Source organism: Nerophis ophidion, linkage group LG15 (genome assembly GCF_033978795.1).
Source record: "Nerophis ophidion isolate RoL-2023_Sa linkage group LG15, RoL_Noph_v1.0, whole genome shotgun sequence".
NCBI lineage: Eukaryota > Metazoa > Chordata > Actinopteri > Syngnathiformes > Syngnathidae > Nerophis > Nerophis ophidion.
The window spans coordinates 31,458,734-31,482,677 of record NC_084625.1 but is presented as its reverse complement, the minus strand read 5'-3'; the positions used below and the strand labels follow the sequence as shown (position 1 = coordinate 31,482,677).

The 23,944-nt window shown below is 39.2% G+C and overlaps 1 protein-coding gene across 3 annotated transcripts in view; it reads left to right on the top strand.

Annotated features, from left to right (window-relative positions):
- The first annotated feature begins 2,582 nt into the window (after positions 1–2,582).
- The window catches only part of ppp1r16a (protein phosphatase 1, regulatory subunit 16A), a 27,505-nt gene continuing 6,143 nt past the window's right edge, over positions 2,583–23,944 (top strand). Inside the window, exons 1-10 of one of the 3 annotated variants that reach the window (XM_061922014.1) lie at positions 2,583–2,750; positions 18,529–19,388; positions 19,643–19,713; positions 20,128–20,273; positions 21,429–21,532; positions 21,611–21,735; positions 22,289–22,414; positions 22,500–22,575; positions 22,638–22,767; positions 22,839–22,992. In XM_061922014.1, coding sequence (XP_061777998.1) covers positions 19,142–19,388; positions 19,643–19,713; positions 20,128–20,273; positions 21,429–21,532; positions 21,611–21,735; positions 22,289–22,414; positions 22,500–22,575; positions 22,638–22,767; positions 22,839–22,992 — 1,179 coding nt within the window. In that variant the 5' untranslated portion in view covers positions 2,583–2,750; positions 18,529–19,141. Of the gene's footprint in view, positions 2,751–6,540; positions 6,637–18,528; positions 19,389–19,642; positions 19,714–20,127; positions 20,274–21,428; positions 21,533–21,610; positions 21,736–22,288; positions 22,415–22,499; positions 22,576–22,637; positions 22,768–22,838; positions 22,993–23,944 lie in introns of those variants that run through there. The other 2 variants (XM_061922012.1, XM_061922013.1) reach the window with 2 other exon arrangements.

Here is a 23,944-nt window from a genome sequence, read left to right as displayed (position 1 = left end):
TTTGCAATTCATTGTATTCTGTTTTTATTTATGAATTACACAACGTGGCTTTCTCACTGGTTTAGTTGTTTTTTTTACTATAACTTCACCTCTGCTCAAACGGCGAATATTGGGAATAACTAATGCACACAATTTAGACTGTGTGACATTTACTAAAATATATACCCCTCATGTTATGTCTTGACTAAGGGGAGGTGACGGCAAACAGACACTAGAGCGTGGGTATGTTCAAAAATGTATTGTACTGTATATATATAGTCAATATATATAATAAGAATAATAAACAATACTAACTAATAAACTAAGGAAATGAAGTGTGACAAAACTCAAGAGTGTGTATGGGGCAGTGACGTGCGGTGAACTAATACTTTTTTTTGTTCTTTTTTTTTTTTTTACTTAAATTCATATGTGCAGCTCTCGTCATTGTTGATTTAGGTTGCACATTAGAGTTGCAGGGGGAAAAAGGGAGTTATTCGCATTCATAAAAACATTAACATAATGATATTTTGATATGATAAATGGGTCCAAAAACTACTTGATAAAGTTGTTATTAAATACTTTTTGGTCCCATTTGCTTTTAACAAAATAAATCAAATAGTGTGAATGTATATTACGTTTCTGTATTTGTATCTGAAGCAGCAATAGCTATCCTCCATGAAAACGTACTTTGTATGACCACATTAATTTTGTCTTGAAGTCCAGTTTAGAGAAGTATTTACTCTTGGATACAGTATATAGTCCTCCATATTGGCAGAAACATTCATTTAATTCAATTTCATTCCAAGAAATTAAACAATATTTTTGCATCAGACAAAAAACACCCACAAACGCTGGCTTACTCTAATAAAGATGCCATGTTTGTTATAAATACAGTTAAAAAAAAAAATAAAAGAAAAAAAGTCTGGCTTCTGCTGGAGAGACCTGTGTCTGCTAGCTTGAGCGCCCCCACTTCACCTAGTGTGGCGAGTCAGATTACTGCTGAGGCATTGAACTGCAAGTTGACAATGTATCGCCCCCTACCTTGAGGCAGAGGTACTTGCTGCCTCATGACCTGCCTTTTCCCAGTGGCAATAAGCATGTGCCCCCTCGCACGCACACGCCCAATACACACTGTGTGTAGCCGTGGAGGCACCGCCTGTGTCTGCCTCACTTCTCATCTGCTGCATTGTTTTGATCAGGAAACATGGAATTTCCGCGGGGCTACATAAATAATCGTTGATTGATTTATTGATGTAAAATAAGCGCACAACTGCACTGGACTTACTACATTTTTTGCCACCATTCTTATGTATAGGTAGAGAAATTGTATTATTCATAGAATATATTTCAAAATATTAAAAAAAAAAAATTCTTCAGTGGGCTTCACGGTGGCAGAGGGGTTAGTGCGTCTGCTTCACAAAACGAAGGTCCTGCAGTCCTAGGTTCAATCCTGTTCTCGGGATCTTTCTGTGTGGAGTTTGCATGTTCTCCCCGTGAGTGCGTGAGTTCCTTCCGGCTACTCCGTCTTCTTCCACCTCCAAAGACCTGCACCTGGGGATAGGTTGATTGGCAACACTAAATGGTCCCTAGTGTGTGAATGTGAATGTGAATGTTGTCTTTCTATCTGTGTTGGCCCTGCGATGAGGTGGCAACCTGTCCAGGGTGTAAAATGCCTTCCGCCCGAATGCTGCTGAGATAGGCTCCAGCACTACCCGCAACCCCAAAAAGGGCCAAGCGGTATAAAATGGATGAATGGATGGACTTACTACATGTTTTTCCACCATTCTTATGTATAGGTAGTTACATTGTATTATTCATAGAATATATTTAAAAAAATATATATATAAAAAAATTATATTCTTCAGTTATTTATTTGAATACATCAAACAATGTCTAGTGTTGATGATCAGGGATCAATAAAGTACTTTCTATTCTATTGTATTCTATTCTATTATATTATATCTATCTATGACAGTGGTTCTTAACCTGGGTTCGATCGAACCCTAGGGGTTCGGCGGAGGTCAAAACACACCCGACTCATCGTCTCAATAAAAACTTCTCCCTATCGGCGTATTACGGATACGGCAACAGCAGAAGTCACACTGATTTGCAGGTGTGTAATTTGTTGTGAGTTTATGCAGTTTGTGTGAGTTTAGTGTCGGTTTTGTTCTTTGAACAAGGTGATGTTCATGCACGGTTCATTTTGTGCACCAGTAAAAAAACATGGTAATACTTTAGTATTGGGAACATATTTACCATTAATTAGTTGCTTATTAACATGCAAATCATTAACATATTGGCTCCTAACTAGTCATTATTAAGTACTTATTAATGCCTTATTCGGCGTGGCCTTATTATAACCCTAACCCTCTAACCCTAACCCTAACCCTAACCAAATAACTCCAAATTAAGTCTTTGTTACTTAGAATATGCAACAAAGAGTTATGTTATGTGTTACCGAAAACACATAAATTTGTCTTGAATTTGAAAAATAAAAATAAAAATACATTTTATTTTTCACTAAGAAGGGTTCGGTGAATGTGCAAATGAAACTAACGGGGTTCGGCACCTCCAACAAGTTTAAGAACCACTGATCTATGATAAATGATCTGTGTAACTTTGGCGACCTCTAGTGGTGGCTGGCAGAAGCGGGAGGAGAGGTGACAGCTCCGGTTGTTATGGTGAAGCATTTCCCTGGAGGGGCTGGCTGTGGCAGGCAGGAGCAGCGCGCAGCCAGCAACAGACACATTTACGCAGAGTCAACAACACAGGTAAGATGTGTTTTTTTTATTATTAAAATACATTTTTAATATTAAGTCTACTTCTGTACGCCAAGCGGTATCGTTCACGTTGTCGGCACTTTCCGGTTACACCAGCGCGCGTGACCTCACCGTTGTAAAGTGAAGCTAACCTGCGTCTTGTTGATGCTAGCGCAGCATACAAATAAAGAACCTTTTGAACTTTTGACGGTGTCATACAGTTCGTGAAAAGACGAAGCAAAAACACATCATGCGGCCCTTAGGGTTTTGCCGAACAAACAAAGCCAGGCAACTTGAACGACGTCACCTGCCCGGCTAGCCACCTGTTGAGGCTAGCGTTGCTAACACGCTATATCCCTCATCCTTATTTTTGAACTGATATTAGTCGATGGTTGTGAGTGCCATGCTTTAAATAGCATTTCATGTTGCTGTATAAAGTGTTTTTGAGCAGAAAATTCATTGAATTCATTGAATATAACTTTTATTAGTCACCACCAGAAAGCCCATCCATCTATTTTCTACACCAGTGGTTTTCTCAATTGGGGGTACGCGTACTCCTGGGGGTACTTGAAGGTATGCCCAAGGGTACGTGAGATTTAAAAAAAAATATTCTAAAAATAGCAACAATTTAAATATCCTTTATAAATATATTCATTGAATAATACTTAAACAAAATATGAATGTAAGTTCATAAACTGTGAAATGAAATGCAACAATGCAATATTCAGTGTTGACAGCTAGATTTTTTGTGGACATGTTCCATGAATATTGATGTTAACGACTTCTTTTTTTGTTGAGTAATGTTTAGAATTGAGTTCATGAATCCAGATGGATCTCTATTAAAATCCCCAAAAAGGGCACTTTAAAGGCCTACTGAAACCCACTACTACCCAACATGCAGTCTGATAGTTTATATATCAATGATGAAATATTAACATTGCAAAACATGCCAATACAGCCTTTTTAGTTTACTAAATTGCAATTTTAAATTTCCCTGGACTTTTTACTTGAAAAAGTCACGTAATGATGACGTGTACTTGTGACGTCGCGGGCTGTTATGAATATGAGCGCTGCGCACACACACAGCTAAAAGTCGTCTGATTTAACGGCATAATTACATAGTATTTTGGAGATCTGTGTTGCTGAATCTTTGCAATTTGTTCAATTAATATTGTAGAAGTCAATGTAGAAAGACGGAGTTGGGAAGCTTTAGCCTTTAGCCACACAAACACATGGTGATTCCTTGTTTAAAATTCACGGAGGTGAAGCTTTCCAATGGATCAGAGCGGACATGGATCCCGACTACATGTCAACCAGAAGGTTCCGGTGAGAAAATGAAATTGTGGTTAAAAGTCGCCACTTACCGGATATCAGCTGAGCTTCTGCCTCACGTACAGCTGCCTTCAACTTCCCAGAGACACTGTGCTTCAACACCCGGCCGTGGACGTACACTTCCGACTATCAGGTACTGTTAAACTCACTAAAACACTAGCAACACAATAGAAGGATAAGGGATTTCCCAGAATTATCCGAGTAAATGTCTGTCTCTAAAAACATGAATCCGTCTCAATGCAACGCGATTGCAATCGCGTTTTTTGGGGGTTTTTTTTCTAGTCCGTCGCTATCAATATCCTCGAACACAAATGTTCCATCCTCGCTCAAATTAATGGGGAAATTGTCGTTTTCTCGGTCGGAATAGCTGTTTTTGTTGGAGGCTCCTATTAAAATCAATGTGAATATATGAGGAGCCATCAACATGTGACGTCATCGTCTGCGACTTCCGGCAGGGCTTTTTTCCAGTTGCAAACTTTATCGTGGATGTTCTCTACTAAATCTTTTCAGCAAAAATATGGCAATATCGCGAAATGATCAAGTATGACACATAGAATGGACCTGCTATCCCTGTTTAAATAAGAAAATCTCATTTCAGTAGGCCTTTAAGTTGATGATTACTTCTATGTGTAGAAATCTTTATTCATAATTGAATCACAAATTTATTTTTCAACAAGTTTTTAGTTATTGTTATATCTCTTTTTCCAAATAGTTTAAGAAAGACGACTACAAATGAGCAATATTTTGCACTGTTATACCATTTAATAAATCAGAAACGGAGGACATAGTGCTGTGTTTTACTTCTTTATCTCTTTTTTTCCAACCAAAAATGTTTTGCTCTGATTAGGGGGTACTTTAATTAAAAAAATGTTCACAGGGGGTACATCACTGAAAAAAGGTTGAGAACCACTGTTCGACATGCTTTGTCCTCATTAAGGTCACGTGAGAGCTGGAGCCTATCCCAGCAGACGATTCACAAAACTTTCATACCTATGAACAATTTTAAGCTCCCCTATTTTGAGCCTTTTTAGGACAATTCAGACAAGTTTACATATTCTGAAAATAAAGGCTCTTAAAAATCATGAACATTTTCTGAATTTTAAAGGCCTACTGAAATGAGATTTTCTTATTTAAACGGGGATAGAAGGTCCATTCTATGTGCCATACTTGATCATTTTGCGATATTGCCATATTTTTGCTGAACGGATTTAGTAGAGAACATCGACGATAAAGTTCGCAACTTTTGGTTGCTAACAGAAAAGCCCTGCCTTTACCGGAAGCCGCAGATGATGACATCACCCGTTGATGACGTCACCCGTTGATGGCTCCTCACATCCTCACATTGTTTTTAAGGGGAGCTTCCGACAAAAAGAGCTATTCGGACCGAGAAAACGACAACTTCCCCATTAATTTGAGCGAGGATGAAAGATTAATGTTTGAGGATATTGATAGCGACGGACTAGAAAAAAAAAAAAAAAAATCAAGTTAAAAAAAAAACCTGATTGCATTGGGACGAATTCAGATGTTTTTAGACACATTTACTAGGATAATTCTGGGAAATCCCTTATCTTTCTATTGTGTTGCTAGTGTTTTAGTGAGTTTAATATTACCTGATAGTCGTAAAGGTGTATCCACGGGTGTGTTGACGGCAGTGTCTGATGGAAGTCGACGGCAGCTGTACGGACGGCACAAGCTCAGCTGATCTCCGGTAAGTGGCGACTTTTTACCACAATTTTCTCACCGAAAACTGCTAGTTGACATTTGGTCGGGATCCATATTCGCTTGACCGCTCTGATCCATAGTAAAGTTTCACCTTTGGGAATTTTAAACAAGGAAACACCGTGTGTTTGTGTGGCTAAAGGCTAAAACTTCCCAACTCCATCTTTCTACTTTGACTTCTCCATTATTAATTGAACAAATTGCAAAAGATTCAGCAACACAGATGTCCAAAATACTGTGTAATTATGCGGGTAAAGCAGACGACTTTTAGCTGTGTGTGTGCGCAGCGCTAATATTTCCTAACAGTCCGTGACGTCACGCGTACACGTCAGCATTCCGCGACGTTTTCAACAGGACACTTCACGGGAAATTTAAAATTGCAATTATGTAAACTAAAAAGGCCGTATTGGCATGTGTTGCAATGTTAATATTTCATCATTGATATATAAACTATCAGACTGCGTGGTCGGTAGTAGTGGGTTTTAGTAGGCCTTTAAAGATATTCAAGCATCGAATAAGCCAGTGTTTTTCAACCGCTGTTTCGTGGCCACTAGTGTGCTGTGAGATACAGTCTGGTGTGCCGTGGGAGATTATGTAGTTTCACCTATTTGGGTTAAAAATATTTTTTGCAAACCAGTAATTATAATCCACAAATAATGTGCCGTTGTTGAGTCTCGGTGCTGTCTAGAGCTCGGCAGAGTAACCATGTTATTCTCCTCAATATCAGTAGGTGGAAGCTGGTAGCTAATTGCCTTGAAGATGTCAGGAACACGTTGTGTGAGACGACAATGGTTTGTCGAGATCACAATAGGCAGGCGACAGCGGGAGGCAGTGTGCAGGTAAAAAGGTATGTAATGCTTAAACCAAAAATTTACAAAAGATGAGTGCCCCTAAGAAAAGTCATTAAAGTTTAGCAGAACAAAACTAAAACTAAACTCAAGACAAAATAAACAAAAACAGAATGCTGGACAACGGCAAAGACTTACAGCGCGTGGAACAGAGACGGCGTCCACAAAGTACGTCCGTACATGACATGACAATCAACAATGTCCACACAAAAAAGATAGCAACAACATAAATGTTCTTGATTGCTAAAACAAAACAGGTGCGGGGAATAGCGCTCAAAGTAAAACATGAAACTGCAACAGGAAAATACCCAAAAACGGAAAAGCCACCAAAATACGAGCGCAAGACAAGAGCCTAAACACTATGTATGCACGGGAGCACAACTTAAACACTCAAAATAAGTCAGGGGGTAATGTGACAGGTGGTGACAGTAGACCTACTTTGAGACAAGAGCTACAGTGATGCATAGTTGGTTATGGTTTAAATTCATATCCAACAATTGGAACAACGACTTTTTATTGTCTACTGAGTTTAATTTCTCAATGATTTCTGCTGGTAGTGTGCTTCTGGCCTTTTTTCAAAGAAGAAAATGTGCCTTGGCTTAAAAAAGGTTGAAAAACACTGGAAAAAGCATAGTTTGAATTAGGGTGTGTCACTCTAAAAAAGGTTTTGACAGCAGCCATACCTCACAGGCATTATATAATATATCAACTAGTTATTGTTTGCTTCCTTGTCATACCAGCCCTGTAGCTGTCAATGCAGATATGTACACTGTTTATTCTGCGCTCTGTGTACATAACATTTGCATGACACAAAATGGAGATTAGCCGGCCCGCTAATGTTTTTTTTTTTTATATACAACTGTTATAGACACAACACACACCCGTTTATGGCATCGGAAGACCTTGGGTGACTTTTTAAGACTGCATCGAGTGGACTTTGATTTAGTTTGATCACATGAGAAAACATTGTGCACTGTGTCATCAAATTTGTTGATAACAATAAGTGAAATTTTTGCGTTTACTCAACTGCCAGGTTGAGTAAACCAGGTCTCTATTTGGGCCCAGGCCTTTGATAATTATATAATGTATCTTAGGCATTTTCTGCACAAAAAGATTAAAATTATTGTATGAAATAGTTTCGGTCAAACTGTTGTTATCATTAAGGCCTGCTGGGAGGATTGATTGCATTGACAACATGACACATGTATGTTGTGTTTGGCTTTAGCCTGAGAAAAAGCAATGTTTGCTCTGCAGTTTTGCAGTCAGGACGTCCACAGCAATGTTTGGGAATTACAGCCTACTTGTGGTTAACTCTACTACTCTCTTTTCAAAGCAATTCATCAATGAGTTATTGTGGCCAATGTGTGTCTGTAAGAATGCTAAGCTGTCAGCCGGCGCTGTAGTGCTGACTCACCCAAAAATGGTGTGTGATTAGTTAGTAAGAAGATTAGCTCAGTTGGCAACAGTCTGACGATCATTCAGGAATCATCTACACTGACTCAGCTTTGTTTGTTTCACTGGTGGTGCGAGAACAATAACTATTATTTCATAATGCTACAGTACTCTCAAATGTTGCCACATGTAAAAGCCTGAGCCAACATGGGGTTTAAGTTGGGATTTGTTCCAGTTGAGTTGCGCTGGACGCAGGTAACGCCCTCTTCATGAAGGTGTGCGCCTGACTGTTCATAGTGCTCTATTCATTCCACTTGTTGAATGGAAGTTTATGTTCCAGAGCAGCTCTAGACTCCCCTTCCTGTTAGGTTATGAAGTGGAAAAGAAGTCCCAAAATGTCAGATTGACCCTTGAATACGTGTTTTTATTCACCAGTGTGTCCATTCTGCTCTGCAATATTAGTGATTTACTGCTTATCCTTTCATCATATCAGTGCAAAGTCTGGCCAGTACACAACATTGTTTTGTTATCAGTCTAAACCGGTATTTCTTAGCCATAAGGCCGAAAAATATCTGTTTCTCAGCAGTACTCAGTTGTAATACACTTTTCCATCACTTGTGGCAGTAATGACAATATCAAACAAACAGAAGAAGTCTGGAGCTAAAGTCATAAAGTAGTTTCTTAAGCGCAGAACACTATAAAGTAGTAACTGTGAGGGGTGCTCCAAAAAATTGATTCACATCTAGATCGCGATTTATTTATTCCGATTATAAATCGAATTTTTGAGAATTAATTTCTAAAGAAAATATTATTACTAATATGATTATTAATAATACTGTTGCTTTTTATGCATTTTTGTTTTTTCATTTTTTTACTTATGTATTGAAAAACTATTGTATTTGTAAATCTTCTCAATTGCTTTGTAAATTTCTATTCCAAGTATTGTGAAGCTAGGATTGAGTTGGGGTTGCTCAAATTACTTTTATTAGAATATTTACTAAACTGTGATTTTTCATAATAACATTGTAAAAATAAAAGTGGGCCTATAAGTTGTACTTCAGCAGCCAGGAGTAACTTTTGTAACATGTTTTGAAAAGGTTTTTTATAACTCAAATACCAAATAATACAAGAATCGTGTTGAATGGAGAGTTGATTTTGAATCCAATTTTCACTCCAACATTGGGAATCGAATTGAATCATGAGGTGCCCAAAGATTCCTACCTCTAATAACTGGGAATCACTACTCAAAGTTAGTTAGATAGCTGTTCAAAAACCGTTTGGAAACCACCCCTCAAAGCAACAACGGCAGCAAGTTGGGGCGATCCAGGGAGTTACAGGCTTCAATTGAGATAGGTATATGTTGTACAATATATGACTATCACTCATAGTAAATATACAATGCATCCGGAAAGTTTTCACAGGGCTTTACTTTTTCCACATTTTGTTATGTTAAAGTCTTGCTCCAAAATATAATTAATTAATTTTAAACGTCAAAGTTCTACTCACAATACCCCATTATGACAACGTGAAATAAATTTTTTTAGGGCTTTTTGAAATATATTTGAAATAAAAAAACAACAACTAAGAAATCACATGTACATAAATATTCACAGCCTTTGCTCAATACTTTGTTAATCCATTTATGGCAGCAATTACAGCCTCAAATATTTTGGAACACGATGCCACAAGCTTGGTACACATATCTTTGAGTAGTTTCCCCCATTCCTCTTTGCAGCATTTCTCAAGCTCAATCAGGGTGGATAGGAAGTGTCTGTGCACAGCCATTTTCAGATCTCTCCAGAGACGTTCAATCGGATTCAAGTCTGGGCTCTGGTTGGGCGATACTCAAGGACATTTACAGAATTGTCCCGATCAAATGTGATGGGTCAAATGCAGAGAATAATTTCGCCACCCCTAGTTTGTGTGTGACAATCATTGGTACTTTAACTTTAATTTAAACTTCAAAGCCATTATTTTGATATCTTGGCTATGTGCTTACGGTCCTTGTCCTGCTAAAGATGAAGAGTCTCCTCCGTCTGAGTTCAAGAGCGCTCTAAAACAGGCTTTCATCCAGGATATCTCTGTACATTGCTGCATTTATCTTTCCCTCTATCCTGACAAGTCTGCCAGCTCCTGCCGCTGAAAAACATCCCCGCAGCATGATGCTGCCACGACCATGCTTCACTGTAGGGCTGGGCGATATATCGCAGGTTTGTCTCTGTGCGATATAGAAAATTACTATATCGTAATATTTGCTTATATGTTCTCACACGGGGCTTCACGGTGGAAGAGGGGTTAGTGCGTCTGCCTCACAATACGAAGGTCCTGCAGTCCTGGGTTCACATCCAGGCTCGGGATCTTTCTGTGTGGAGTTTGCATGTTCTCCCCGTGAATGCGTGGGTTCCCTCCGGGTACTCCGGCTTCCTCCCACTTCCAAAGACATGCACCTGGGGATAGGTTGATTGGCAACACTAAATTGGCCCTAGTGTGTGAATGTGTGTGTGAATGTTCTCCGCGTGAATGCGTGGGTTCCCTCCGGGTACTCCGGCTTCCTCCCACCTCCAAAGACATGTACCTGGGGATAGGTTAATTGGCAACACTAAATTGGCCCTAGTGTGTGAATGTGTGTGTGAATGTTGTCTGTCTATCTGTGTTGGCCCTGCGATGAGGTGGCGACTTGTCCAGGGTGTACCCTGCCTTCCGCCCGATTGTAGCTGAGATAGGCGCCAGCGCCCCCCGCGACCCCGAAAGGGAATAAGCGGTAGTAAATGGATGGATGGATGGATGTTCTCACACAGTTGCTTTTAGCTGCGTGCATTACATTACTGGCGTTTCTCACTCCTTCTTGTAGAGACATAAAACAAGAGCGCTGGAAGGTCGTGAGTTCAAACCCCGCGGGCCCTTGTTACATACGTTGCGCGTCTAGCGTCATACGCTCTCGCCGAGAGCTAATGTTAGCATGGCTAACGTTAGCTGAGGCAGGTCAAGTTGCTTATAGCTGCGGTTAGATAAAGTTAAAGTCCCAACGATTGTCACGCACACAGTGTGGTGAAATTTGTCCTCTGCATTAGACCCATCCCCGTGTTCACCCCCTGGGAGGTGAGGGGAGAAGTGATCAGCAGCGTGTGCCGAGCTTGGTAATCATTTAATGATTTAACCCCCAATTAAAGCCCTTGATGCTAAGTGCCAAGAAGGGAGGCAACGGGTACCATTTTTATAGTCTTTGGTATGACTAGGTCGGGGTTTGAACTCACGACCTTCCAGTCTCAGGTAGGGCTGGGCGATATATTGATATATACGATATATATATACGATATATATATCGGTATATACGATATATCGCGGGTTTGTCTCTGTGCGATATAGAAAATGACTATATCGTGATATTTGAGTATACTTTGCACGCAGGACTTTTAGCTGCAGGCGTACACTTCAGGCTCTCCTCGCTCTTTCCTGTCTCTCCTTCTCGCAGACAAGCAGGCGCACATTCTTACATACGTCACAAACTGTCACGTCACACGTCATATACACGCCCTTGCAGGGCAGAGAGGTGGCGTTGTGGCTAACGTTAGCTGCTAACGTAGCCGTACGAGAGAACGATGGTGCGGATCTGGTAACAAATTAAGGAAGACTTAATTCCCAACAAAAACAGCAGGGTTTCCATCGTCTGGCGGTGGTTCGGCTTCAAGCGGTGATATGTCGAACAGACAACTGTAATTTGTCAAGTGTGTGTGGGGGGGGGGAACGTTGCATTACTGCTAATATGTAGCATCATTTGTAAAGTGGCTAGAGAATGAAGAGGATTTCATAACCTTAGTAACATACCACATATTGAAGGACAAATACTATTTGATTTCCTATTATGCAGCTAATTTTTATTTGACATTTAAAATGTCTCTGACAATCTTGCAATTTATGTTTTGGAAATGACTTGAATGTTGGTGCCATTGCTCAATAACTTTAATAAATACACTTTTGGTCAATTGACTTAGTTGTGATTTCCCTCTCTGCATGAAAGTCTAAAAGTAGCATATATTAATGCAGTATGAAGAAGAATGTTTTAATGTAGACACTATAGAATCATCATACTGCTGTGATTATATGTATCAAGTGTTCATTCAAGGACCAAGGCCAAATATCGTAATATATATCGTATATCGCGATATGGCCTAAAAATATTGTGATATTAAAAAAAGGCAATATCGCCCAGCCCTAATTTGATGTTCAAACTCATAAACTTTATTTTTTTTTTGCAAATAATAATTAACTTAGAATTTCATGGCTGCAACACGTGCCAAAGTAGTTGGGAAAGGGCATGTTCACCACTGTGTTACATCAACTTTTTTTTTAACAGCACTCAATAAACGTTTGAGAACTGAGGAAACTAATTGTTGAAGCTTTGAAAGTGGAATTCTTTCCCATTCTTTTTTATGTAGAGCTTCAGTCGTTTAACAGTCCGGGGTCTCCGCTGTCGTATTTTACGCTTTATAATGCGCCACACATTTTCGATGGGAGACGGATCCGGACTGCAGGCGGGCCAGGAAAGTCCCTAACTCTTTTTTTACGAAGCCACGCTGTTTTAACACGTGTCTTGCTGAAATAAGCAGCGGCGTCCATGATAACGTTGCTTGGATGACAACATATATTGCTCCAAAACCTGTATGGACGTTTCAGCATTAATGGTGCCTTCACAGATGTGTAAGTTACCCATGCCTTGGGCACAAATACACCCCCATACCATCACAGATACTGGCTTTTGAACTTTGCGCCTATAACAATCCGAATGGTTATTTTCCTATTCGTTCTGGAGGACACCACATCCTCTGTTCCCAAATGTAATTTGAAATGTGGACTCGTCAGACCACAGAACACCTTTCCACTTTGCATCAGTCCATCTTAGGTGAGCTTGGGCCCAGCCAAGCCGGCGGCTTTTCAGGATATTGTTGATAAATGTGTTTGGCTTTGCATAGCAGAGTTTTAACTTGCACTTACAGATGTAGCGACCAACTGTAGTTACTGACAGTGGTGTTATGAAGTGTTCCTGAGCCCATGTGGTGATATCCTTTACACACTGATGTCGGTTTTTGATGCAGTACCGCCTGAGGGATCAAAAGTGCGTAATATCATCGCTTACGTGCAGTAATTTCTCCAGATTCTCTGAACTTTTTTGATGATTTTATGCAGTGTAGATGGTAAAATCCCTAAATTCCTTGCAATAGCTCGTTGAGGAATGTTGTTCTAAAACTGTTAGACAATTTGCTTACAAAGTGGTGACCCTCACTCCATCCTTGTTTGTGAATTACTTAGCATTTCATGGAAGCTGCTTTTATACCCAATCATGGCACCCAACTGTTCCCAATTAGCCTGCACACCTGTGGGATGTTCCATATAAGTATTTATCAGTATTTATTGCCACCATTCCCAACTTCTTTGTCACGTGTTGCTGGCATCAAATTCCAAAGTTAATGATTATTTCCCCCCAAAAATAATATTTATCAGTTTGAACATCAAATATGTTGTCTTTGTAGTATATTCGACTGAATATGGGTTAAAAATGATTTGCTAATCATTGTCTTCCGTTTATATATTTACATCTAACACAATTTCCCAACACATATGGAAACGGGGTTTGTATATATGTGTATATATATGAATATATATATATATATATATATATATATATATATATATATATATGTATGTATGTATACTGTGTGTGTGTGTGTGTGTATATATATATATATATATATGTATGTATGTATGTATGTATACTGTGTATATATATATATATATATATGAATATATATATATGTGTATGTATATATGTATAAATATATATATGTGTGTGTATACATATATATATATATATATATATATATATGATTTGTGCAGTCCTTTGAGACATTTGTGATTTGGGGCTATATAAATAAACATTGATTGATTGATTGATATATATAATATGAGACGGGTGTCATGTCCAACCAACTAAATTCACCACAGGCGGACTCCAATGCAGCTGTAGAAACATCTAAGGATGATCAGTTGAAACAGGATGCCAAGTGCTGTAAATATTTATGTACCTGTGATTTCTTAGTTTTTAGCATTTTTAATACATTTGCAAACATTTCTAAATAAAAATGTATTGTCATTGTCTGCATGAAGTATTTTGTGTAGAATTTTGTGGACAAAAATGCATTTATATAATTTTAAAATAAGGCTGTGACATGACAAAATGTGGAAAAAGTGAAGCCCTGTGAATACTTTTCGGATGCACTGTATACTGCTATTATACCTGTACACTGACTCTTACGAAGTACTGTATATACAGGTTGAATTTCTATAGTAGAGAAATCAAGCAGTTTTTGAAATGAAAGGTGTGTACTCTGTTTTGTAAGATACTGTTCATGTGTTGCACATGTTGGCCAGAATTTCAAATGATGCGGCACATTTGAAGGCAACAAGCAGGCCTAATCACCATTGCAGCGCCATTGAAGCTGACCAGCGACCCATCAAACACCGATCCTGATAAGTCCTCTAATTTGCCGCTATATCAACACATATGATCTAGACCACTGAGCTGACGCGCTATCAAATAGGTCTATTGTGGTTCAGTAACACTTAATGCCCTCGGCTGCCTTTGGAAGCAGTAATTAGTCTTTTCAAGGCGATTCTTGACTGAGTTTATGTTTGCTCAATATAGATCATATTAAGTTTGTATGTTACTTCATTAGAGCAATATTTCCTAAACTTGTTAGTATTTGGATTATGTATACAGTGTACATACACGTTATTTACCCTGTAAGACACATATTGCATCTCTGATTAATACATGTGTTTGGGCCCAACGGGTTTTGTTGTATTTGAGCATGAAAATACTTAGTTATTCACCCGACACCCCTAACTCTTGAATTAGGCCACTAATGCAGCAGTTCACGTTCCTGCAGGGATTTTGTTTGTTTCTCCAATCCTTTCATCCAGCAAATCTCCTTTCAAATGACACAAAACATGTTATACTATGTCTTCTAATATTTTAACAAGTGGTTCTCAAAGAACCAGTTGAAATATGACACTTTTGTCAGGATTGTAGATCCCTGCTATTTGCTGGGGTTATGTTACGTAATACCCTGCAAATAATAATATATCACAAATCCTTGAAATAATTTTTCTCACAGACGAGTTATTGCATATTTTAAATTCAGTTTACATTTTAAAAGACAGTTACAGTCATACAGTATTGTACGTAGGCTTGGACTGATGACACATTTTGCTGGACGATGTAGCAAAAATCAATTATTATATATCAAAATATTTTTATATAAATCATTGCCAATAAATATTATTGTCAGTATTTTGTGATACAAATTTTGCGCAAATGTAATCATAATGTATAAAATTGTTTTCAATGCAATTAACCCGATAAATAAAGAAGGTCAATAACTTGTAATTATCTGAAATAAGTAAACAATAAAGAAACGAATTACTGTTTCTGTTGACAAAAATTAAACTGAAGCGTTTTCCCAGGTTGGAAAAACAGGGGCGGGTGGTTTGTTTTGTGGTATCTTTTTTATTTTATTTTATTTGTTGTTGCCATCACTTTCAAACACATTTGGCATGTTGTGGGCTCAGGTTGCTCATTCGAGTTGAAGCCAAAAGATTCTTTTGAAATTTGGCTTTGCAATCATGTTTTTGTCTCCTAATTTTAGTTTATTTGTGATGCTTCTCACTCGTGAGTCGTGACTATATGCTCTGTCAGTGTACAGGTATATTGTGTGTGTGGGTAGGCTACTAGCCCCACCTTTGCCTACAGACACAAAGATTGTAGATGACTGACAAGAGGGTTGTCTGCGTTTAATTAATTTGAATATTAAATAAACACATTCAGGTGTTGAGAGCGATCCACAGGCAAGTCCTCTTATACCCTGATCGGATGGCATTCATTTTCATTTATAATTCGATTAATTGATTTAGGCCTAATTTTACTTACCAAAACATGCATTTACACAACATCACATATTGTTAGTGTCTTTCCTACTGGAAAATGTCAAGTCATTTGACTTGTAAGGCTGCACTCTTTATCTCCTGCAGATAGTGATTAAACCTTTTTAGTCAAGTTACCAATACAAAAACAAACTATTTACAATTTAGAGCAGATAATTTAGATCATCCATTAATTTCCTAGATAAACCTTTTTATTTCACCATATGAAATATAACTTACTTCACTAATGCTTAATTATTTATTTATTTATTTATTTTAATGCTATTACTTATGGATTTTATTGTGAATACATTTTCGAACATGTTGAAAAGAGAAACTGGAAATTGTGATGTATCATGTTGTAGGGCTGAGCGCTATGGCCTTTTTTAATATCTTGATATTTTCAGCCGTATCACGATACACGATATATATCTTGATATTTTGCCTTAGCCTTGAATTAACACTTGATGCAAATAATCACATCAGTATGATGATTCTATGTGTCTACATTAAAACATTCTTGTTCATACTGCATTAATATATGCTCATTTTAAACTTTCATGCAGAAAAGGAAATCAAAACTAAGTCAATTGACCAAAACTGTATTTATTAAACAGTTATTTAGCAGTGGCACAAACATTCATGTCATTTCCAAAACAGAAAGGGCAAGATTGTCAGAGACATTTTAAAACAAACTATTAGTGCACTTTTGCGCATGATGTCAATAAGATGACATATCAAAACAACACTAACTTAAAGTGCACTGAACACCACTACAATACCGGTGTTCAAAACAAATGAAGTGCACTTTTGTGCATGATGTCACACAAAATATTTCAATAACTGTCAAATAAAAATGAGCTAGATAATAGGAAATCAAATAGTGTTCGTCCTTTGCTATGTGGTAGGTTACTACAGACGTTATTAAATTCTGTAGTTGACTATTTTTTTCATACGGTGTTGATCTGGAAATGTTCGCCTCGGCATTTTGATGGTGTGGGCGTGTGGCACCGAATGGAGATGTTGATATGCGGAGTAAGAAATCTTCGTTCTATAGCAGGTGACTTTTCAAATGATGCTACATATTAGCATTAATGCTACTTTTTGTAGCAACACTTTTGGCCCACACTTGACAAATTACGATTGTCTGTTCGACATATTCCCACTTGAAGCCAAACCATTGCCAGACCATGGACCCCCTGGTGTTTTTTCTGGGGAATGAATTTTTCCTTCATTTGCACCTTCTTTCTCTCGTATTACCAATCGCACGGCTCCGCCGGAGGGATCGAAGGTCCGTATTATCATCGCTTACAACTAACGTTACCCATGCTGCTACCTCTCTGCTCCATGAGAGCGGATGACGTTGTATGTGACGTATGTAAGAAGGTGCGCTTGCTGTCTGTGAGAAGGAGCGACAGGAAAGAGTGATAAGAGCCTGCAGTACAATGCCAGCAGCTAAAAGCAACTGCGTGAGAACGTATACTTGAATATCACGATAGTCATTTTCTATACGCACCGAGACAAACCCGCGATATATCGTGTATATCGTTACATCGCCCAGCCCTATCATATTGTATGCATGCATGTTCGAAATAAACACAAACTCAACTCATGAAATAATAAACTGTGTAGGTGTCTACAAACTTTTTCCATTGAGGGCAGCACACCGAAAAATTAAAGGATGCGGGGGCCATTTACATATTTTTATCCGTCAAAACCATATATTGATTTTTTTTTAAACAGCATGCATGTCAGCTTTGAGCTATTAGTGTCCAGTTGTTCTTGGACATTAAAAACATAGCTTTAGTTGCAGACGTCCCTTCGGCTGCACTGTGTAGACCCCTGGTGTTGAAGACTCAAAACATTTGAACAGAAAACACTCAACTTCTAAATGCATGTTCTAGCCCATCATTTAAAGGAGGAACGTTAAGCTATTGAATATAAGGAAATCCTCACATTGTAACTTGTGACAAAGGGTGAGGTTAGCCCCCCTAAAAATACTATGGAAATGCAGTAAAAGAGTGTATGTGTCATGCCAAGGCCAATTTTGTCGGTGTTGATTCGGTTGCGGTGATGTAGGTTGAGGCCCTGGGATTATGTCTTTGTATGTCACTGTGCCTCTCTAGTTGACCTTCCTCTCAGCGCTCGCAGACCTGACTCTAAATAAAATATGAAGAGCTGAGAAATTGCCAAGTGTGTGGGCCACAAACTGTTAGGCTAATGAGAACTGACTGAATAAGCATGCCAGGGTTAGATCTTGCCCTGTATCATGTCCACTTCGCCTCCCTCCACATCTCTCTCCTTGAGCTATTCTACTGTGGTTCTGCCTGATGCTTGCAAAGTGTGCTGCTGGGCTGCAAGGTGTGTCAATCATTAATGGAAATAGTCGCACTGTCTCAGGTTTCCTTCAGGAGAGGAGTGGGAGAGGAGGGAGTAGCTGGAAGGAGCAAAGGAGTTAAAGATAGCAGTGCATGCACATTGTACTGTAACATGGCAATCAAATGTACTCTCTCTGTCCACAGTTGCTGCTGGAAGACGGGTAATTGTGACGTCTGGGTCCATTGTCATCATGACGACCTGTCAAAAAGGTTTCCAGTTTACAATTGTGTTTTTTGGAAAGCGCTCACATCCTGTGTAAGCTGCAGTAGGCCATGTGTAGACATTACAGATTCTAGCTACCTGTAGCCACAATAAATTCAAAGGAATTTGCCTTCCTTTTGGGTCCAAGTCTTGGACCAATATGGATTACAAGATCAGAGGGAACATCTAACCTTAAAAGAAATTGGACTCCAACAGTGGATCTTTGACCAAGTTTCCTGCCAATGACATGGAGAGGACTCTGTTGCAGACATCACCTCGGATGTTTTTGGTCGGGACACATTTTTCTTACATCTGTTCTCCCGCCATGGTCTGAAAGATGGGACAGAAACATTGTGGTTGTTCTATATGTTGCCCCTTCCTGTAATCATTGATATATAGGTCATCCAATCCCCCAACATAGATTTTAATCAGAGCATATTTTTGGTCCCTAACAAAGACCTGTTTTGAAGTTCAGGAGACAAATGGATCCCTTGAATATGGATTAAACACAATTCCACTTAAGTGAAGCACAAGCATTTAGTGTGTTGTGGCGTTATGGCAGCAGACCACGGCGAGTTGCTTGCTGAGATGTCCACTGTCGGCCGTCTGAGCGCCACCGAACGCCTCAAGCACGCTCAGAGACGACGCGCGCAGCAGCTGAAGGCTTGGGGTCAGATGGAGAAGGATGCAGCTCGTGGATCTAAGGCCAAAGCGGACAAGAAGAAGGAGCGTAGCAGAAAAGTTACATTCCCCAGCGCCATCACCCTTCTTGACGCAACATCACGCAATGACGTTGATGAGGGTCAGTAAAAGTGTGCCCATATTCCTACGTAATCTTCTAATAGGACCAAATTTATAATAAATGCATCAACACATGATATTTGTTGCAAAGTGCTTACATATGCATGGCATCTTTGTTTTCTATAACCTATTAGGAGCAGGATTAAGGCTAACCTATAAATTTGCTGTTATCTTGCACACAGACAATCAACACTATTTATGGAAGCTGGATTTCTTGCCATGTATGATTTATGTGTAGGTTTGTTGGTCTTCTAGTAAGAGAGTTGCTCAACAGTGGTGTGAGTCCAGATCTGGTCAACGAGGATGGACTGACTGCCCTCCATCAGGTAAACACGCGTCATCGAAACTGTTTTCAGCACCTTATGAGAAGACCGTTCAACCTCTCCAACGCATATTTGTGTGCTGCTCTTTGTATTTATTTTGTCTAAGCCTTCACTTATCTTAGTTACTCAAACACACTGTCTCCTTCCCAAAGTTTTCAGTTGAAATGGGAACATTCTTTTCCTGAACACTCTAGTCAGATTCGGAAGACGAGGTCATGCAGTTTGTTTTGTTTGGTGAGCTTTTTTCTGAGAACCACACCATAACATGGCCATTCCACTACTTTGTGTTGTATGACAGCAACTTGTCCCATTTAAAAACATTGATGCTTACATAAGTATCTGTTGGCCATTTCCCTTTTATGTACAGAAGCCTATCCTTACCATGTTCCCCATGCAAATCTCCATCTGTCCTGCCAGTGCTGCATCGATGACTATGTGGGCGTGGTGCAGTGCCTGCTGGACGCTGGTGCCTCTGTCAACGCCTGCGACAGCGAGCTGTGGACACCGCTGCATGCTGCTGCCACCTGTGGGCATACTGGGTTGGTGCAGCTCCTTCTTCAGGCGTAAGTTGGTCCATAATGTGTGCATGTATGTATAGTACACAATGGTACCTCAACCTACAAGAACATTGCATGGCGCGACTAAGCTCGTAACTCAAAACACTCATATCTATAAGCAGCACCGCCCATTGAAGTGAATCAAAATCAATTTAATCTGTGCTTGGTCTTCCTAAAACAAAATATGTAAAATGCGTTTTAATAAGAAAAACTTTTAGATGATAAATCTATCCATCCATCCATTCTTTTTCTACCCCTTGTCCCTCTCTGGGTCGCGGGGGATGCTGGAACCTATCTCAGCTGCATTAAGGCGAAAGGTGGTGTACACCCTGTACATACTGTTTCAAAACCATTATAATAGTACACACTACAAACTACAGTATTATGTAATAATATATTAATATTGTACAGTATTTACCGTAGGAGCAGAATAATGAGGTTTCATTTGTTGATTCTCTCGTCCAGTGTTGCCAAGTCCGCATCCCATTATTATAATCTACTTTGTTTTATAGAGCCACTGAGTGTTTCTCTTGTACCATCTGGCAACCTAATTTCCAACGTCTTTGAGGGACGGACTGGAAAAGTCACTTATGGGTTTAAAACACAAAAATTGATGTGTGCCTGTCAACCAAAGCTATCATATCCAGTTTGTTGAGTCAGGTTTAAACACAACAAACTGAAACACTCAATACTTTTATGGATGAATGTTTGTTGTTTGTGGCCGCATGCTGGCGGCTCACTGCCGCAGACTCACTCTGCCGGGTAGACTTATTAATGGTTTGGTTGTCTGATTTTGTCGACCGCCTGTTATTCTTCACACAAACTTTCTTAGTTCTGATGGTCGGAGGGCAAGATGTCGATGTTTGAGTGATGCTCAAACGCACACGTCAACTGTCTAATAAAAATGTGTTTGTATTTTTGTGCAAACAAACCAATCACAACAGCAAGTAACAATTTATATATATATCTTTTTTGCTCGAATAGCACAAACCTGTTTATAAATAACACTGCAACTGGAGTGAAAATATTTGTAACTCAAGGTTTGCTCGAAATTTAAAGCCAAGTAAAAAAACTGTGAGACCGCTTGTATCTGAAATTACTCATAAGTTGAGGTACCACTGTACACTCGTATCATGTTTGCATTCATACTGTGCCTATTAGAGGGGCCAACCTGCTGGCTGTCAATGCGGATGGCAACATGCCCTATGACCTCTGTGAGGACGAGGCCACACTGGAGCTCCTGGAGATGGTCATGGCAGAACAGGGTCAGACAGATGAGTCAAACACTGCTTCACATGTCATTTAGCATACCAGTCAGGAATAATGTGTGTTTGTGTGTGCAGGGATAACGCAGGTGCGCATAGATGAATGCAGAGGAGCAAAAGAGGCCGCCATGCTTGCTGACATCAAAGCTCTTGTTCAGAATGGAGCTGACCTAAACAGTCTGGATGATAATGGAGCAACACTGGTGAGCAGTTGTCTTTTTAACTGTGCTGTCTAAGGATTACTTTTTTAATCATACTTTTGAATTCTAATTAGTTGTGATTAATAGCAGAAGATTACCTGCTTGCATAATTTAAAATAAGTTAAAAAAAGACCACAATATTTGGACACATGCCTTTTTTTATCAGAATGTCACACAGTAATTTAAAGAAACTATTTTACTTGAATGTATGTCTGAATGTCATTTATGTGCTCAAACCCCAGTTTGATCAACATTAAGGGTTTAAATTAAAGCAATATTGGCCAGCGAGTACACCAGTCTGAGTCTTCTCACTAATAATGGAATACATTGACCTTTTCACTGACCTTATAACAACCAACGTCGATGTTCAGGTAACCATCTGCGGCTAAGATAAAGTAACATTTTCGCTCAAAACAAATTGCGTTATTGATCTGCAATGATACATGATTAATGCAATACTTTTTTTGTGATTAATTACATGAGTTCACTCATTATTTATGACATCCCTACTTTCTGATTACATCTCCAATCCTACAAATACGCATTGTGCTTCTAGCTCCATATAGCGTCTGCTAATGGCTACCTGTCAGTGGCTGAGCTGCTGCTGGAGCACAGGGCTCAAGTGGAGGTGAAGGACGGTGATGGCTGGACGCCGTTACATGCTGCTTCCTGCTGGGGACAAGTCAGTACTGCAGTTATAACAACTTAACCAATAGCTCACAGCCACCACAACAAAGAATGCTACATAGTGTTGCTTTGTACCACAGATCCCAATGGTTGAACTTCTGGTGGCCCATGAAGCCAGCTTGGACACAAAGTCTGTCCTGGAGGAGACTCCCCTTGGCAAGTTCTGTTTATGTCCTGCCTTAAGTCCTGCTTAGTATCTGACTGTACTGTTTTTAAAGATGTGTGCATGGATGAGGAGGTCAGAGCAAAACTGATGGACCTCAAGCACAAACATGACGCCATCATGAAAAGCCAGGACCGACAGAAAGACACCCTGCAAAAACGGGCTTCCAGTACTGGCAGCAGAGGGTACGAAAAGATTGGATGGGACCACAAATGGGAGAACAAGTTCAGCAAATTGGTCCCATATGTCCTCACAGGAAAGTGGTGCGTCGTGTCAGCGTGAACGAGCGCTCCAGCCTGTACCGACGGGAGCACCACAAAGAGGCCATAGTGTGGCAAGAGAGGGGTCGTCAGCACGAGCCACAAGACGACGATGAGGACCGGCAGACTGACAACGAGCTGCACCAGCATGTAAGTTTATATTAAAAAATTCTATTTTTTAAAACGTTTTCTTCATGTTTGGGTTTGTTCATCTGAATAATAATTGTTCTCCAAAGAGGCACGAATCGGATTTTTTCCAGCTGACTGTTTGCGCTGCAATTAAGATGTAATCTTTATCAGACTCCATTATAAACACGCACAAGCCCCACCGTGGCCCCAAATGTGGTCTTGGCGTCACTTGCATGTGCAGTTTGATAAAGTGAAAACAAAGGAAGTTGACAGCCTTCTGTAAATGAACAAGGAACTCACTAGTACTACTAAAATTAATCGGCACCCCTTAAAAAGAAATTTTTTTTACTTGAAAATAAATTTAAGTAATACAATGCATGAATACGTGCGTGCGTGTGTATGTATGTATGTATGTATGTATGTAAACAAAAATGTAAACAACACTTTAATTTTTGCTCCAATTTTTCATGAGTCGAACTAAAAGGTCTAAAACATTTACCATATACACATAAATACCTATTCCTCTCAAATATTGTCCACAAATCTGTCAAAATCTGTGTTAGTGAGCATTTCTTCTTTTCCAAGATATATATATATATATATATATATACAAACGCCTTTTCCATATGAGTTGGGAAATTGTGTTAGATGTAAATATAAATGGAATATAATGATTTGCAAATCATTTTCAACCTATATTCAGTTGAATATGCTACAAAGACAACATATTTGATGTTCAAACTGATAAAAAAAATTTTTTTTGCAATTAATCATTAACTTTAGAATTTGATGCCAGCAACACATGACAAAGAAGTTGGGAAAGGTGGCAATAAATACTGATAAAGTTGAGGAATTCTCATCAAACACTTATTTGGAACATCCCACAGGTGTGCAGGCTGATTGGGAACAGGTGGGTGCCATGATTGGGTATAAAAGCAGTTTCCATGAAATGCTAAGTAATTCACAAACAAGG